The 17,009-nt window shown below is 44.3% G+C and overlaps 1 protein-coding gene across 1 annotated transcript; it reads right to left on the reverse strand.

Moving 5' to 3' along the window:
- Positions 1–461: 461 nt before the first annotated feature.
- Positions 462–15,210, reverse strand: LOC135388698 (ras-related protein Rab-5B-like). Its single transcript, XM_064618422.1, has 6 exons — positions 15,089–15,210; positions 12,608–12,776; positions 9,670–9,821; positions 6,165–6,287; positions 2,511–2,604; positions 462–1,951 (listed from the first exon to the last, which is right to left on the reverse strand). The coding sequence occupies exons 2-6, from the start codon at positions 12,768–12,770 to the stop codon at positions 1,833–1,835; spliced, it is 651 nt and encodes a 216-aa protein (XP_064474492.1). The 5' UTR covers positions 12,771–12,776; positions 15,089–15,210; the 3' UTR covers positions 462–1,832.
- Between the last annotated feature and the right edge of the window lie 1,799 nt (positions 15,211–17,009).

A 17,009-nucleotide genomic window follows, 5' to 3' on the forward strand; every position in this document is an offset into this window, starting at 1 on the left:
ATCTAGAATTTATAAAAGTTGAGCTGAATAAACTGCTATAATACTGTATGAAGGAGTTCTGTAATGTAGCATTATCGTTAGGAAGCATTTCAGTGTGAATCTGCAGTTTTACTGCCAAATTATTCAGTTGTTAAATTAAGAGGCATTAAGAGGAGTTAAGAGTTTAGGCATACAGTCGGGAACAATAAAACTGCTCAGACCTTTACTGAAACGCTTCCTAATAACATGAGAATGTATGTCAACTTTTGGAGCCACTGGCCTTTTCTAAGGTTGCTCGCTCGAGGAAAAAGTGTCTCACACTTCCAGAAGTTTTGGCCTTAAATCTTTCCGGATTAGAGTACTCAACACAGAGCACCTCAACATCTACACGGCAGCACTGTGAGAAACTATTTAGCTCTGGCCAAACATCAGTTCTCTGCTGCACTGGTTTGCAAACAAAAACTGGAAACACTGGCAGCCAGTGCACTTGAAATTTTTTATTTTATATTTTAATATCAAATGTTATGTACAGCATAATAATCATACATTAATATGGACAACACAGCAAGAGCCTTATATATAACCTACACAATAAACTTATTCCTTCCGAGAGGTCAACAACAGTCCCGGGATTATTACTTGCATTCGAAAGATAATCCCCCGGCCCCAAGAAAGAAAGAAAAAAAAAAACAAGGGTAAAAATACTGTGGTTCTCACTGACAAGACCCCTTCCCCCATGCATCTCCGTGGCTACGTTCCTACATTTAGGCCGAGAATAACAAACGAAAACACAGAGCAGGGAAGAAACAAGGAATCGTCATGGACCAACAATCTTTCTTTTTTTTTCTTTTTGATAAAGTAAGGAATGCAAAAAGTTTATCGGAGAGGCAAAAAGGCCATTTGACGACTGACGCTTCGCTGTTTTTCTTCCGTTTATACAGCCACCTTTCTCGATTTTCCCACGTTCGGTGGTGCACTAGCCCCCACGCATTGTCCCAACGAAAGACCCTCCCATTTTTTTTTTTCTAACTCCTGCCTATGGGCATTTTTCACCTCCTTTGCACATGCCTTGTGGATCTTAACTATACGTAATATATATATATGTATATGTATACACTTTCAAGGCAACTCCCCGTGCTGCGAGAATTCAAGAAATTTATGCCAGAAAAGCAATGTACCACGAATGCAACTGTTCTCCATTAACGTGACTCCCGGAGGCGTGTGCCGACAGTTCAGTATCGTACAAAAAGCACAAAAGAGGAACTAGAGAAACACCCTAGTACAAGAAGTGAAGCGAGAAGGAAACACTACATTCAAAACAGCCTTTCACAAAAAAAAAAAGCATACATATGCACAACACACACTCCAGACACTCCAACATGCAAAGTAATTACGTTTGGTTGATGGCCGGCCATCTAATCCGAGCCGCACAGCCACGAAATTCTGATCACCACCCAAACTGACGCAGCACGATAAGAGAAGTGGTGCCACGGAACATTTGGTCCAACGGGGACGAGGAAAAACTGAATGCAATATTTTCTTCCCTCTCCACTCCCTTCCCCCCGCAGAGTAAATTAAAGAATGATGGCTTCATTAAAACAAGATTCTTTCATTCTGCACTGTCCTAGTGGCCTGCACGTGCTAAGCTGACGTGCCCTCACTCTGAGGGCGCTTTAAAACAGCCACACGACCTCCACGTCGTGTCACCCTCCCCCCGACAAAAGCCCCTTCTCCTCCTCCTCCTCCGTATACATATATATATATATCTGGGCATGCCGCATATGTACAAAGAGGTGGTGATGCGTGCAGCAAAGGGCGCGGCAGCAGGAGGTGTGAGCGCCGTAACAAGGGCATCACTTGCAGCAGCCGCCAGATTGCTGTTGCTGGTCACTCAAGTCCACACCTCTGCGGCCCTGACCACTAGCCCCGCCACTGGCTGCCGTCGTCTGCTCAGTCTTTGGAAGCTTCTTGGCTGCGCAAAGAGAGAGAGAGAGGATTCCACATTTTGCGAAGTACATGTACGCAGAGGTTTTTTTTTTACTGCTCCCAGCTGCTAGAAAGTCGCCCAGACATTTCACGAGGGTACTGGAAATGTGCTGTGTAATCTAGCTATTCCACTATGAAGAATCCCGACAAGCTGATCGAATTTGAAAAAGGAATTTCGAAGAGATCTCATTTCTACATCCACCTCTCGCAAGGCAATTTGTGGTGCATGACAAAAGCCAGGAAGAACATAATGAAGTACGGCAGGTCACCATCAAATGCGATCCATCAGAAATGCTGCTGCATCGGGAGTGTGTGGACCGGGAAAAGTATCTGCCGGAAGGGTCTAGTGTTTGACTCTCACTGAGATGTGTTGCCTCCCTGTACACCAAACCCATCCACCACCACCAGTTCAAAAAGCACATATTCTGCATGAATGGGCTTGCAAATAATTTTTCTCCTGCTACCCGACAACGCCATATAAACATGAACAAATCTGTCTGAGGTCATTGCAGTTTATAGAATACCCACAAAAAAAAGTCACTCACCAATTGCAAGAAAGATGTCATTGACATTCATTGCTGTCTTCGCGGACGTTTCCATGAAGAGGAGCCCATTTTCGTCTGAATATGCCTGTGCTTCCTGTAAAAAGACAGTTTGATCTTATAAATCATGCAGCAAGAAACCAGGTCAGTTTGCTGTCAAACCACCGATGACCAAACAATTTTTGCTAAGTGCTGTTGCAAGGAATTTTTAGACGTTCTGCTAAAGTGAGGCGCACACACAGTGCAGTTTCGAAAGTGAGACTGATGACTTGTGACTACAACACTGTGATGGTGATCAATAGACAGCCTTATGTGGTTGTGGTATTGGTGATTATTAAGACCCTCTGTTTTCTGAGATTCCACGAAATTTCGCGAATTAATCGCAGAGTCCTTCGCTTGGCACAGAATTTCACAAAACCCCTTTTTTTTAGGGGTGTGTGGATATTAGACCCGAGTTATCGAATTCGAATTGAACATCAATCACTCGAAGTATTTGATTCGCGAATCAAATACCCAATATTCGGGTTCCCGGATACTCGGCTCTTCGCCGAATACGAATGGCACTTCCCGAAAGTGGGCTTCACCTGACTCTTCCCTGCATGAGGTGAAGCCTGCGCTACAAAGTTGAAGCCTGCTTTACGAAATTGTTCATGCTGCAGGACAAACACAGACAGATTGTAGTTTAGCTTAAGATAACATTAGCCCAAGTTTATTGTGCATACTTCGCCTGAGGATGGGGCGGCGTCCCTCCCGTGTGCAGTTTAGCGGTGGCAGTGGAGGATTTTGATTTGATGTCTGGGAGGTTGCCTTCAAAAAGTTAACTAATGCCTATAGCCCAGGAACAGAAAAGGGTGTCTTTAAGATGTAACTTCCCCAGCACATCTATTAATAACTCCTTCCCATAAACTCTGTAGATACCGTAAGATCTTTCAGCAGGTATAAAATGATTGTAGGCGACAGACCGCATCAGAGGAGAACACAAGATATCATGTATGTAATACTGAGCCACAACAGTGCTTTGCATCTGTAATTTCACAAAATATTTTTTGTTCCCATATTATCCGGGAAAATAAAGCGTTTCCTGTTTCAAGCAGCCGTTGACTGCTCGCCACGGAAAATCACGGAATTTACAAGTCGGCGACGCGGAATTTTGAATTTGCCACAGCAGAAAACCGAGGGCCTCAGTGATTATGTTACCATTGGAAAAGCTTTCAGGGAATGGGACAGAAAGCGGCTTCATACAAGAACAGGGGTTCCAATCTGGGTTCCACGGCAGGTTCCAACATTGTGGTATGCACATGACGGTAGCCGTACGAAATGTCTTACGCCATACGCATGCCTCAGCTGCACGCTGAGACGAGGAAGTTATACACAGCACTTACCATTCTACTGCAAAGAATAGGTTAAGTACAAATTCATATCTCATGAAAAGAACCAACACCATGTTGTTTCTAGTGACATTTGAGCAGATAGATGTACGAACGCGTACAGAACCTGCGTTGCAGGATGTTGGAAAGGAAGAGAGGGGAGGGGCATTTCTCGCTACGCCAACAAACGTACAGTCAAGCCCCTTTATAACGATACTGACGGGAACGCGAAATCTGATTATATCACAGTGTCGTTAAAAACGAGCTTCCACGAAATTGCCGTTTGGGATCGCGTCAACGAAGTAGATCGACAGAAGTAAAACGCGGCTGAACACGCGCGTTTGTTGTGAGCGCAAAAGCATTTTATCTTGCTCTAAACTGGCACAGCTTTGTGTCAAAAGCTTTTTTAAGGACTACATAACCACCGATAGACGTGAGGCTCCGCACCGATAGACGTGAGGCTCCGCACCTTTCGAGATTGAAGACGTCATCCTTTGCTCGTCATCGAGTGCCGCAGTCATCATCATTCTCACTATCTGAACTGCAATGTCCGTCAGAACACGCCTCCCCCACAGGTAATTCGTCAACGCCTGCTTCGGTGGCGACACGCAGCTGTCTGCCAACACACGTTTTGGAAGCCACGGTACTTCACAACGAGGATTTGCACCAGTACAAAATCTGTCGAGCACGTGCAACTACGGGTCGAGCCACGTGTCTTTACTAGTCAAAATATGTCTCGGAACTGCATGCCATCGTCGTATGCAGCAAACCAGAAAAAAAAAAAAAAAAAAAAACACTTGAGGGCAAGAGAACGATGCGGAGAGGGAACAACCTCCTCTATTTCTCGAGAGTCCCTCCCACCCTTTTGAAGTTGCGCGTATCTAATCCCCAGCAGTTGTGTGCTGATAAACGCACTGCGTTCTCACTTTAATGCTCACGGAGGCTAAGCTCTTGAAAATGCGACCGTAATTTGTTTTAAGCAAAAAGGCACAATCTTGCTTTTCTAATTTCACGCGTTTTGCCTGCCGCCGGGACAATTCTGATCGCTATACGCGAACAAACATTTTTGCGGCGATCATTATAGTGATGTCATTTAAATGTACTTCAATGGGTGAGCTGACGGGAACCAGCAATTTTATCGTAATATCGGAGTTATCATTATATCGAAGATGGTAATAAACGGGCTCGACTGTATATGGGTTCCTAGGGCTCACAAAGTTTGAGAAACGCTTGTCGAGAGCTAGATAAAACATTTTTGTGCTTGCAACAAACAGGCATGTTTGATGGCATTCTACTTGCACTGTTCTACTTTTTTCATGTGATCCTGGCCGGTGATTTTGCGAAAGTTCAAGTATAACGATACTCTCAAAAGCTACCAGATTTCCTGTTCCCATCAATAGCATTATAAACAGGCTCAAATGTGTAACATCAAGCTACAGCATGATTAAACAAACGTTACCGAGACTTGCCAATTTAGTTCTGCTCTGACCAAGAAAAACAGGCAAACAGCCAAAAGGGCACAGAGGATGTCAACGAAGTAGCTAAACTGGCTTGGCTTGACTAACATTGGATTGTATGGGACGTGTGGCCGTGATTTCCAACATGCAGTTTGGGGTTACCAAGCAGAGGCTAAACGTTTTAAACTGTGGCATTTGTTAAAATGAGAACTGTCTGGCGGGTGGCTGAAGATGTTTTGTCAACCAGGTACAAGAAAAGCAGTGTAATGCAGGATATTGCAATTGGTGCAGCACTTCCACCCCTGATCCTTGCATGACGGCTCACTGGCAGAGCTGGGCAAGTGCCCTCAATGCCCACCCGACAACAGAGGTTCGCCATCGCCCACTTCCCTTTTTTCCTCAGAAATTTTCCTCAATCGTCTCACCTAGACCATTTTCTTTCTTTTTGCAGAGGAACCCCCGTATCCTACATATGATACATGGGGAAGAAATAGGTGTGGCAAAAATATGCAAATGAGCAGTAACCCATCATGCCTTACAAGGTCCTTCAGTGGGTAATGGTCACATTACGAATACAACTGGCTGTCTATATCTTACTTAACAAAGATCTAAGTGACTAGTCCCAACTGCAGAAGTTTCACTACAAAGAAGCATATCCATTTTTGCCACCTCACCTCCGTGAGGTTAGGGTGAGGACCATCTGCCCTCATGAGAATGCCCATATCTGTTTACTGATGTCAAAACACTATGTTATGTCAATATTCCCCCAAAATACATTTTATGTGAGATGAACCATATAAAGACAACTGAGGCGAAGAAACCAAGCTGCTTGCCTCTAATTCAACTGCACGTTTGGCTGCAAGGTCTGCCTTGTTTCCAGCCAGGGCTATGACTATGTTGGGACTTGCTTGTCGCTGAAGTTCTTTCACCCAAGTTTTCGCTCGGCTAAATGTGTCCTGGAAAGAAATCGTGCAAATGCTCTTGAAGTCCAAGAAACCAAGAAACACCAGAGATTTTCATGGAGAAATATCAAAACTGCACATTAACATTCTTGGCCAATGGCAAATCGAGAACCACTCTGGCTCACGGCCAAAAATTGCACTGAGACGGCAACCGAACATGTGATACACGTGACACATGCTTGCACGGGGTCAAACTCCTTTTGAACTAAAGGCCTTTTTAAGTGGACTATCGCCTCCCTCCCGGTCGATTCCAAAATCACAGTGCTGTTTTACTCTTTGTTTATCGCCAACAATAACGCCAGAAATCAGACACGGAAGAGCGGAGTAGTTTCTGTGCAATTTGATGTAATGCATGGCAAGAGCAGAAGACGGACGTTGAGAGTATACAGGAATTCCCTCTCTGGAAATCGCGGAACCACCAGCGCCGCCATTTCCCTTCAACCGGGCGTACGCGCGAATTAGGTCCGCTGTGTTAGTTAGCGCTCTGCGACAAAGGCTATTTTACGTAGAATCGCGCGAGGTTACTCGTCCTGGCATCAGCAGGTGGTCTTCTGTATTTGGTTCATACCTTCATTTTGTATACCTTTAATTGCACATTGTGTTGCACCGCAATAATTTTTGGTAACAGTATAATCTCAATTAAATAATTTAAAAACACGAAACAAAACCAACTCCCGATACCGATTGCACACGCGCATGCAACCCGCATGCACCGCTTTTGCATAGTTCTACGTCATGTTGGTTAATGTCGCGCAATTTATGCGCCGATGCATTCTATATATGGATTTCTCATTGGTCTGTATGTATGGCCTCTCTCTCTAGTCCAATCGAACACAAATACTGAAAACATTCTATTCAGATCCAAAATGTCGAATATTCGGATCCGGTAAACGTCTGAGTGGCATATCTATGTTCGAAAGATCACGGAAAAAAGATTGCTTGCTTCTGCGTGCGATATGCACACAGTTGTTCACGTGAGGAGTGGTGGGCGATGCGATATCTTTTCTACACCAGTTCATGAGCGGGATAAAATGAACTGACACACACACAGGAAAATGAACAAGATCGGCAAACGGCAGTCCAAACGTGCACAGTTCCTGTGACTACCACTGGGTGGCAGCACTAATAACGGCACCCATTCCTTAAATCGCGTTTGTGTATACCTTTATGTTATGGGCACTAACCAGGTCGGCGGAGATGCGAGGGCGACGTCATAGTTTGTCGGGTGCATGTCACGTCTTCTCACGCGCTCCTCCGCCGCCGAGAAATGCTGTGCGCACCCCACAGAATTTCTCCAAAGAGAAACTGCGTCTCGTGGCTGCACTGTGTTCCGCGCCATCCTCAGTCGCGTTTTCAAGGCAACTTCTTCAATGTTACGTGAGGCGTCGTTCGAATAATCTTGGCATTTCTTCCGCGATATGTTGTTGGTACAGTAATTAGCTACACAAAAAGTAATTACTTACAGTAACTTAATTACTTGTGATTAGTTACTTTACAGATCTGGTGACACCGGAGCACGTTGAGAGAATGCTTGTTTTCTACTGTCTTTACGCTTTGAATAAGAAGACCGGGGGGTACCCACTGCATGTAGTTCAGTTCCAAAATAAAGACTGCCATGCAATCAAAGCGCTTTTGTGAACGGCAAAATGTCCAGGCAATTTTTCTTCCTATTTTTCTCTCTCTCGCTGGCTGTGTGGAATCTTTGCAGCGCAACTGAAGAATGACTTCAGAGGTTATAATACGAGCGTATTATTTCTGAGCAGCAAATGTCACAGAAGTGCAACTGCAGAGTGGTATGTTACTGTAAAGCAACCAATGCAGACAGCCTCTCTCATAGTGCTGGTAGTGCAATATTGATCGTGCTTATTCCGAGAAAATTAATGCCTTTTTGTGCATCTTAAAATCCGCTCTCTAGTCATAACTCAAACTGGCAAGCGATAGTCAGTGTATTTACCGAGGACTTTTCACTTAGTGTAACTGTGGTGCGAACGCAAAGCAGACGAGCTTGGAGACAATCGCCTGCGTTGCGCTCCCGTTCATGTGTCCGGCTTACGCCATCAAGATGTTACTACCGCTGGGGCTTCCTTTGTGTACAGAGGGAGTGTTAATCTTTAAAACTCGTTTATTTAATATGTAAGCTGTTTCTGAAAGAGAAACTTCAAGTAGACTGTGAAGTGGTGCTGAACATTAACATATCGGTCTCACATTCACATTTCCGGGTGCTATACAGCCGAGCCCGTTTATAACAATATTGACGGGAACGCAAAATCTGAATGTTATATCAGAGTATCTTTAAAAGCGAGCTTTCGAGAAATTGCTGCTCAGGCTTGCGCAAACGATATAGATCGCCACAAGTAGAACACCGCTGAACATGCATGTTTGTTGCGCCATCAGAATGCGCCTCCGCCACCGGTAATCAGTCGACGCGTGTTTGGGTGGCGACACGCAACTGTCTGCCAACACACGTTTTCGAAGCAGCGGTACTTCACAACGCCGTTTCGCACCAGTACGAAACCCGTAGAACGCACGCAACTTCGGGTCAAGCCACGCGTCTTTCCTCGTCAAAATGCGTCTCGCAACTGCGGACACCGTTGTAGCAAGCACGCAGCAAAACAAGAAAAGAAAATGCTTGAAGACGAGAGAACGATGCGGAGAGGGAACAGCGTTCTCTACTTCGCGCGAGCCCCTTCCGCCCTTTCGACGTCGCGTGCCTTTCAACGCAGGCATCTAATCACCGGCAGTCATGCGCGGATAAACGCACTGCGTTCTCACTTTAGCGCACACGGAGGCAAAGGCTCTTGAAAATGGCAATGTAATTTGTTTTCAGTGAAATCTTGCTTTCTAATTTTCATGCGTTATGATTTATTTTATTGACAGTGGCAACATCAGGACCACAAGTTATGAAACGTGACAACTACACTGCATCCAAGACAAAACTTGTGGCCCAATTTTGCATTTTATCTTGCCATCTTATAACTAAGAAGAGCTGAAGCTGAAATTTAGGGTATACTGTTGGGAGATAATTTTAAAGGTGCAGTATGCAGCATACAATAGTATACTAGGGACATATTAGTTGTGGTGTAGGGTACACTAGCACCTGCTTTATACTCATACTCCAGTATCGACAAACTACAATGCACATTATACAATGGAATATGAAGAACACCTTTCCCCTTTTATCGACATCAACAATTCCTCCGCATAATGAACTAATGCTGCATCGATCCTGATCTAACCATATAGAGATATAACTGTAGTGTCATCAATGTTGGCAGGGCTACAGATAGTGTATCATATTTGCTGCATGCCCTACACACAAGCCTATAGAGCTACTTCTACGGGACACATGCCAAAATAGAGAGAGGCATTCCCCCACCTGGTTGGTGATGTCATAAACAACGATGGCTGCCTGGGCTCCTCGGTAGTACATGGGAGCCAGACTGTGGTAGCGCTCTTGGCCTGCCGTGTCCCAGATTTCAAACTTTACTGTCGTTTCATCCAGACACACCGTCTGTGTCAGGAATGCCGCTGAAATCACAAAAGAATAGATGCAATTAGTCTTGGAAGATTTTCATGCCATGGACCCTATATCCAAAAGAAGAACGGCAATGACGTTTACAAGGAAGGATGTTTCCAAATATCCCCACACTATGGAAAAACATGTGATCAACAACTAACTGTTGGGAGCTTTTGCCACATGCTGCAAGTAATTTCATCAAATTTCAGTTGAAATAAATTAAATTTCACTGAACCTCAAAATTTGTCAAAGCCAAACAGCTTTTTTTTTCTTTTTGCCAGGACCAGAAATCGTGCATTGGGTTTACCCCATTCCGTTACAAAATGCATTACCCTCTTCAATAGTAATAGGTGCGTGTCTTGAAACGACAGTTTTCAAAACTTGTTTTCAGCTATTATCATTGTAGTCATTTATGGTATTTCAAATGTATGTATTTTGTAATGGGATGTGGTAAATCTGACATGTGCTTTCAGTTTCGGGCAAAAAAAGAAAATTATGCTGACGTGGCAAATTTCAATTTGAGAAATTTAAATTATTTCACTTGAAATTTCATAAAGTCACTTGTAGTATGTGGCAAGAGTTTCCTACAGATAAGCGTTTTACATATCCTTCCATTTTCTATTATGCAACTTTTTTTTTTTTACATGAATACTGAGACACCCTGTATAAGCAATGTACTAACTGTGGTTGTGGTATGATATGGTACAATGCATTGCTTAATAGCTTTTTCCTTTTACTAATGTACAGCGCACATGCATGTGATATATGCCAATGCAACACAGTGCACACAAATCTGTTCAGATTTGTCTGCTACAACACTGCGTCAGTCTTGGATGTACAGCTAGCATCAGCCTTATTAATAACACCGGAAAAAATATACTCTCGTTTCTGAGCGCGATTACACCAACCCTTGGGGCCATAAAGGAATCTTAATTGAATTGTGTTAGTTTAACGCAGGGATTTTGTTCACTTAACATTCCCCCATTGCGCCCAGGGTGGCTGCTACCCCGCTCGGAATAGACTGAATTTTTTTCCAGTGTTATTAAGGTTGATGCAAGCTGTACAACATGATGATTTGTGCAGATAGTCAGTTTTGAAAGAGAATCCCAACTAGAACTTGGACATTTTTTAGGGGAGGGGGTGGAATACGTGTTTGTGCAGAGTGGGAAAGTGTAAACCTACTTTTTTAAATTTTCCCGGCATCACATCCACAAGGAATTCAAGCTCCACGATGCGCCGAGGTTCTGATTTAAAGGACAATTGCCCCTCCAAAAACGTGTGTATGAAACAACTACCTTAATATCTGACATCGTTCAAGAGTCTAGCTGGCCAATTTTCTATCCAGAAAAGTGCTCAGGAAGCTCCAATGGCAAAAACATTGTGGTGACCTATGTTTGAAGGGCGAATCGGAGGGCAGCGCGCATACGATTGGCATTGTTTCCGAGCTTGTCTCTTTCACGTACTTGGCACCTTGCAGACCTTGAGGACACTCGCCACTCAAGCCTAAGCCAAGCTAAGGGTCTGTCAAGGATGTTCCCTCCTCTGTCGGTTTCAATTTGGCATTTTCTTACATTTCCCCCGAGAGGGCCTTGCGCCACACTCTCAACATCTGCCATCTGTTCTAGTGCTGTGCTTAATCGAGTTACACAAAAACTGTGCCAGTAATTTGCAGAGAATTTTCGGGATCATTGTCAGTGATCAGCGACGAATAAAATGTCACACTCGGAATCAAAGGGCGTGGAGGCAACCATCCCCTTAAGTCAAAGTGGCTGCTGTTCGAAAATGCCCCAATGTCTAATTTTGGTCATGTTTTTTATCAAGCTTTTCGTAGCATAGCATGGCATAGCTTGGAATGTTAAAGAGAGGGTTCATGGTTCACATCAAATTCTGGAACAAAAATTAGACTGCCTCTCGAGAACCTTTAAGGCTCAGCTGTCGTTTCGCCTGGGATGTAAAACACGGTTTATGACCAGGGCAATAACATTTCATAAAAGCATTTGTAAGCTACCCATATCACACGAGATGATACACGATATTACATGATCAATACAGTGCGGGGCACAGTTCATTTCTCAAACTCCCGGTTTCTGCTGTTAATTCCTATCGCATCGAGTGCTAACACCTGTGGTTCACACTATCATTCAGACTCCAAATCAGCGAAATTTTCACTAACAGCTCCACGAGAACAAGAGGGATGCAAAATCAAGGGTCATCAAGGACTGCAGAAAGTTCCAAGGTTTTTCCAGACCTTGAAAGCAGCATTTTTAAATTCCAGGGCATTCAAGTGTTTCAAGGACCAGTAGCAACCATGGAGTTGCTAGTACGGCGTAAGAGACCCTTTGAGAAAAGCCAGCACCACCCGTGGCACCCGAGGTTATAGTGTGGAGCGCCAGTTTCCCGCTTGCTGCTGCCTTGCACACGCTCAGGTTGCACCTCTCTGTGCAACGTGATTGTCTGATTGCGTTTTGTGTAAGAATTTGGCAGCTGTAATGGACGCGGAAGAGGTAGCGAGAGCCCTCAAGAGCAAGCCAGGCACTCTTGGTATGCCTTAAACACTCAAAAGAGAGCAACAGTATGGACATTGTTCACAAAGTAAAAAAACTGCTAAACATATCGCTACAGAACAGCATATTTCAAACATCCCAAGACTCCTTTGCGCTGCTCACTTGGGGGTGTGGGCGCTTTTTTCAAAAGGTCTATTGGTAGCATCTCTGACTAGAAATTGGAGGGTGTGAGTTCAAATCCCACAGTTGGTGCCTTTACTTTCCACTGCCGTTATTCAACAGAATAAGCTTACCTCCTATGGTAGACTCCTGGTACTCGTGAAATTGTCCTTTTACAAAGCGAAGCACTAGGCTGGATTTCCCAACAGCAGACTCTCCCAACAGGACCAGTTTGAACTGGCAGATTTTGCCCTGAGGGGCTCCGTTTGGCCGCTGGGCTGCCCCGCGTGCCGCCATCACTGTCTGCAAATAAAGCAGCACGCAAGTTATCAACATTCCGTAATCAGCTCGTGTCTACCGTATTTAACATTCCACACAGGCCTGCACGTGCAAGACTGCAAGCATTTAACGAGGGCCAGGCGTTTCGAACCCCCCAAACTGTTCATTCTTCAAACTGCAAGAGCTCAAGTCTGTCCCACCTTTAATCGTAAGATAAAGGGGGAGTGGACTTCTAGGACACGTCAGGATTCCTAAATATGAATGCGCAACCAACTTCGCACCTCTCCCATGCTCAGAAGATAAACACACGAGAGACCGCTTTACCATTACCGGCCAATTTTACCTATGAAAAGAAATAGCCACACAGAGGGAACAGAAGCGGCAGTAACCAAGCAGCAGCACATCGTGCAATCGAACGAGACCACTTCCCACAGTGCGTACACAGTCAGCCAAGCGTAAATACTACCATCAGATCACAGAGCACGCGCCCTACAAAAGCGCACCAACACGATAAAGCCACTGCTCTCTGTGAATACTGTATCAGACACAGTCATGGAACGAATACAGAAACTTGCGATGAGAAATATGTGCTACATAAACCAGCCGTTGAGCATCTCTCACGATTATGCCACATGTGTCCGCAGTTCAGAAAGATATGGACATCTTATCTTGAAGAGGTCAATCACAGTACATGTCATGCTAGAGGAATGTTCATTGTTTCTGAAACAGCCATCGTCTGTGGTCTGGCCCCTGCCTCACCAGAAGATGCCCTGCTTATCTCCGCTTACCAGGAAGATACCCCTCGTGCATTTTAATCTAATCATAATCAGAGGTCTGCATCTCAATAATCTCCAAAATGCATTAGCAATAGAGTCACACAAAACGCTTTTCTGCAACGCCAACATGTGTCATGAGGTGTATCACAGATGTGTCAAGTCACTGCCCCCAAGTGAAATTTGAACTGCCTCTGTATGTGTGGACAAGTGCCATTTGCCTCGATAGCAGCTTACGGTGTCTACTATATTCGTGCAACTATCCTCTGCAATTGATAAACCCATAACAAGCATACTTTCTCGAATATGTTAGATACATGCAGTTTCTTTTTCTTTCTTCAAAACATTAGAGAAACACGAGACATTACCAATATCCTAGCAGCAGAACATTACAAGATACCCTAGTAATAGCTCCTACAAGATCCTTCTTCCTCTTAGCATTCTTATCTTAAACCTTTCTGCAGATACCGCTCATATCAAAGCAAACGAGCACTGGTCACCTAGCACTTGTGGTTCCCACCTTCCATTTACTTTACAGCAAAACCATTTGTTGCATACTTCAACTACCTTTTGCTTTTGTTACAACTGCAAGGTTACTGCGCTATAAATGATCTATTCCTGAAGAGGTACTTGATATCATACACTCTTTGGAGCACTCAAGAGGATGAGCTAATGACTCAGACGAACACAAACAACACGCGTAATGCGACGTCACAGGGCTTGAGAAATCCGTGTCGAACAAAAACGTGCGTTACTCTACAGACAATGACTCATACAAATCAACGGAATGCATGCTTTTCCTCTCGCGGCAAATTTCCTCGTCTCCACTTGGCTACTCGACGCAGAAACAAGGTTAACCCACGAGGAGCAGCATTAAAGCATTATACCTAATCACCAGACTTTGAGATACTGATCAATAACCAGGACTATTCACAAGCAGGGAAGTTTGCGTGCTCCAAATACACGTACATCCAGGAGAAATCACGTCAGCTGTGCGACAGTCACGTTCCCACCAGAGAAATTTAGCCGAACGCGGGGATAAATTTCTGCTTATAAAGGAAAAAATGATATGATCAAGGTGTACCGCAATATACTGCCGGCAGCGTAAACAGTCAAAACTAAGTGCCCACTTGTAGCCGTCCTCCAGGCTAGCACGCACGCCGTACAAGTAGCAGGAGCCAGTTAATGCAGCTTTATATTACAACGATGTGGTTTAAATGACAGTGTGATTACTGTTTCCCCACAGCGAGTCGGACGGTCGGTGGGCGTTATTTAGCTGTTCCTCCGGTTGTTCCGAACTGATCCGCCCATAATGATCGACACAGGGACAATGCCATGGTGAAAATGAGGATGTAATAACTGGAACTTATCTAATGCGACAGATGAGCTACTGCAACGAAATCAGCTGTCATGTTAGAGGGGAAACCACTAAGCCTATTCACTTAGGCTTAGAACAGCCAAGTTACACGTACTGGTTTTCTCTTCAAGGATACACCGACACCCTGTCTAAATTCAAGTAAAACCGTAGCATACATGTTGAGCCTCGAAAAGACATGCATTTACCTTTGTCAAGATCTGGAGATGCTGAGACACCGAGGAATTTGTTAAAACCGATGTCTGAAAATTTAACAGACGCAGTTAACCCCCTCCTTTCCACCCTAGAAATTTTCGCGGAGTCACAGCCTCTGTTGTGTAACACTCCGCACTCTCTCTTTTTTTCTTTTACATCTTGTACACTCTCAGGCACTCTAGGCTGCTGTCCACATGATCAAGGTTTTACGATTCACGTGTAGGGTATGTTCTGCGAAATATAGTATCACCCTATTATTGCACCTTTAAACAAACTGTTTGGAACTATTTTGTGTCCAGTGTTCACGTCCTCTAGCGGACGGCAGCGGCAATTGATTAAATTTCAAACGCAATATTTTTCGTGTTCAAGGCTGGTGCCTGCATATAAAATAAATATAAGGATGATAAGGATTGAATACTACCGAGATCATTTAGTAGCGCGTAAGCAATATCGCGCAACTGGTTGCCTAGTTACCAACCAACCATTTACAAATGGCAGACGTATGCGGACCACGATCTAGTAGGTCGTGATGCGGACGCAGATTGAAGCCTGTTACTTTATACATTGCAATGAAACTAAGCCCATTGTAGGCTATCGTTTGCCTGGATACTGTGTGCACAGTGAAATAGCCTAGAGGCCAAGTGTTTAATGCACTCACCCATTCTGCCAGAGAAATCGACAGCTTTTAATATCCGGGGCAGTCGGCAAAACTGGTCCAGTAACACGGGAGAAACCTACGAATTGAAGTGAGGGGATAGTGCTACATCTGACTAGGCTCCCCTACCTACCCATCGCCACGTCGGTAGGGGGTGGGGCGGGTCTTCCGACCCCGATTTATGTGGTTTTGTACGGTTTGTTAAAATTTCCACCGCCTGCATTTGGCGACTCGTCTTATGCCATCGATGCCTTGGCACCACCTTGAAAAGCAAGCAGTTTTCATCACTAACCAGAAAGCTCTTATGCGCAGACCCTTAAACACCGATGTCACAAATATGTAGAACATTAAAGAGATTAATGGCGTCTTATGATAAGCGTGTAGTATCTTACGACTGCCATGTATTAGTATTTCTCTGCAACGTTTGATGTCAACTCTCATTTATACCTTTGTCGTCCGTAGTGGGTTGTGCATCCACGTATAACTAGGGTTCTTCGTTTTCGGGTTAAATACGATTTTTCACGATAGTTCCCCCTCGAACAAATTTTCAAGAATTCGGGTAAAACCAGATATCTACCAGAAATCGTTGCGGTCCTATAACTTGTCGTTCTAGGTAAACCGTCGGGAAAAGTGAATCATAATATCAGCAGGGAGAGCTATTTGTGACAACCTCCTCCCTCCTGTTTGTCCTCCATTTATAATCCCCTCCTGCAGGAGTCAAAGACCAGCTTTAGTGGAGCTCGGGCAAGTGTTTGAATACTGCGGTCATTCACTGTCCCAGTTCCGAGCCGAAATATAAAGATTATTGTTTCTTGTCCCATTGTCACAGCAGCGGCTTGTTTCATATGCCTTTCGTTTCACCCGAAAATTCCCCCGATGACATATCAAACAGATCGTAGCACCCGATTTCTCCCTGAATTCTCGTGTGAACATAGCACCCGATTTTTATCCCCCCGAATTTGAAAAATCATAAAACCTGAAAACGAAGAACCCTACGAATAACCCATGTTCTACATGCTCTACAATATTCTCTGTGCACCATTGGTGTACATGAGCCTCTATTCTGTCTTCGCATGTTAATACTTACATGTGCTCTATTATCAAGCTGCTACAGTTGATGGGCAGGTAGAATGAAGACTATACATGAATTAATGTTACCCCCAATTGAGGTAAATTACCACATAAGATAGACTACATTTCTGTACTTTCTTCTGACATATTGCAGGAGCAGAAAGAAAGTACAAGTCTCCCATACTTTC

The sequence above is a fragment of the Ornithodoros turicata genome, chromosome 3 (assembly GCF_037126465.1).
Source record: "Ornithodoros turicata isolate Travis chromosome 3, ASM3712646v1, whole genome shotgun sequence".
NCBI classification, from domain to species: domain Eukaryota; kingdom Metazoa; phylum Arthropoda; class Arachnida; order Ixodida; family Argasidae; genus Ornithodoros; species Ornithodoros turicata.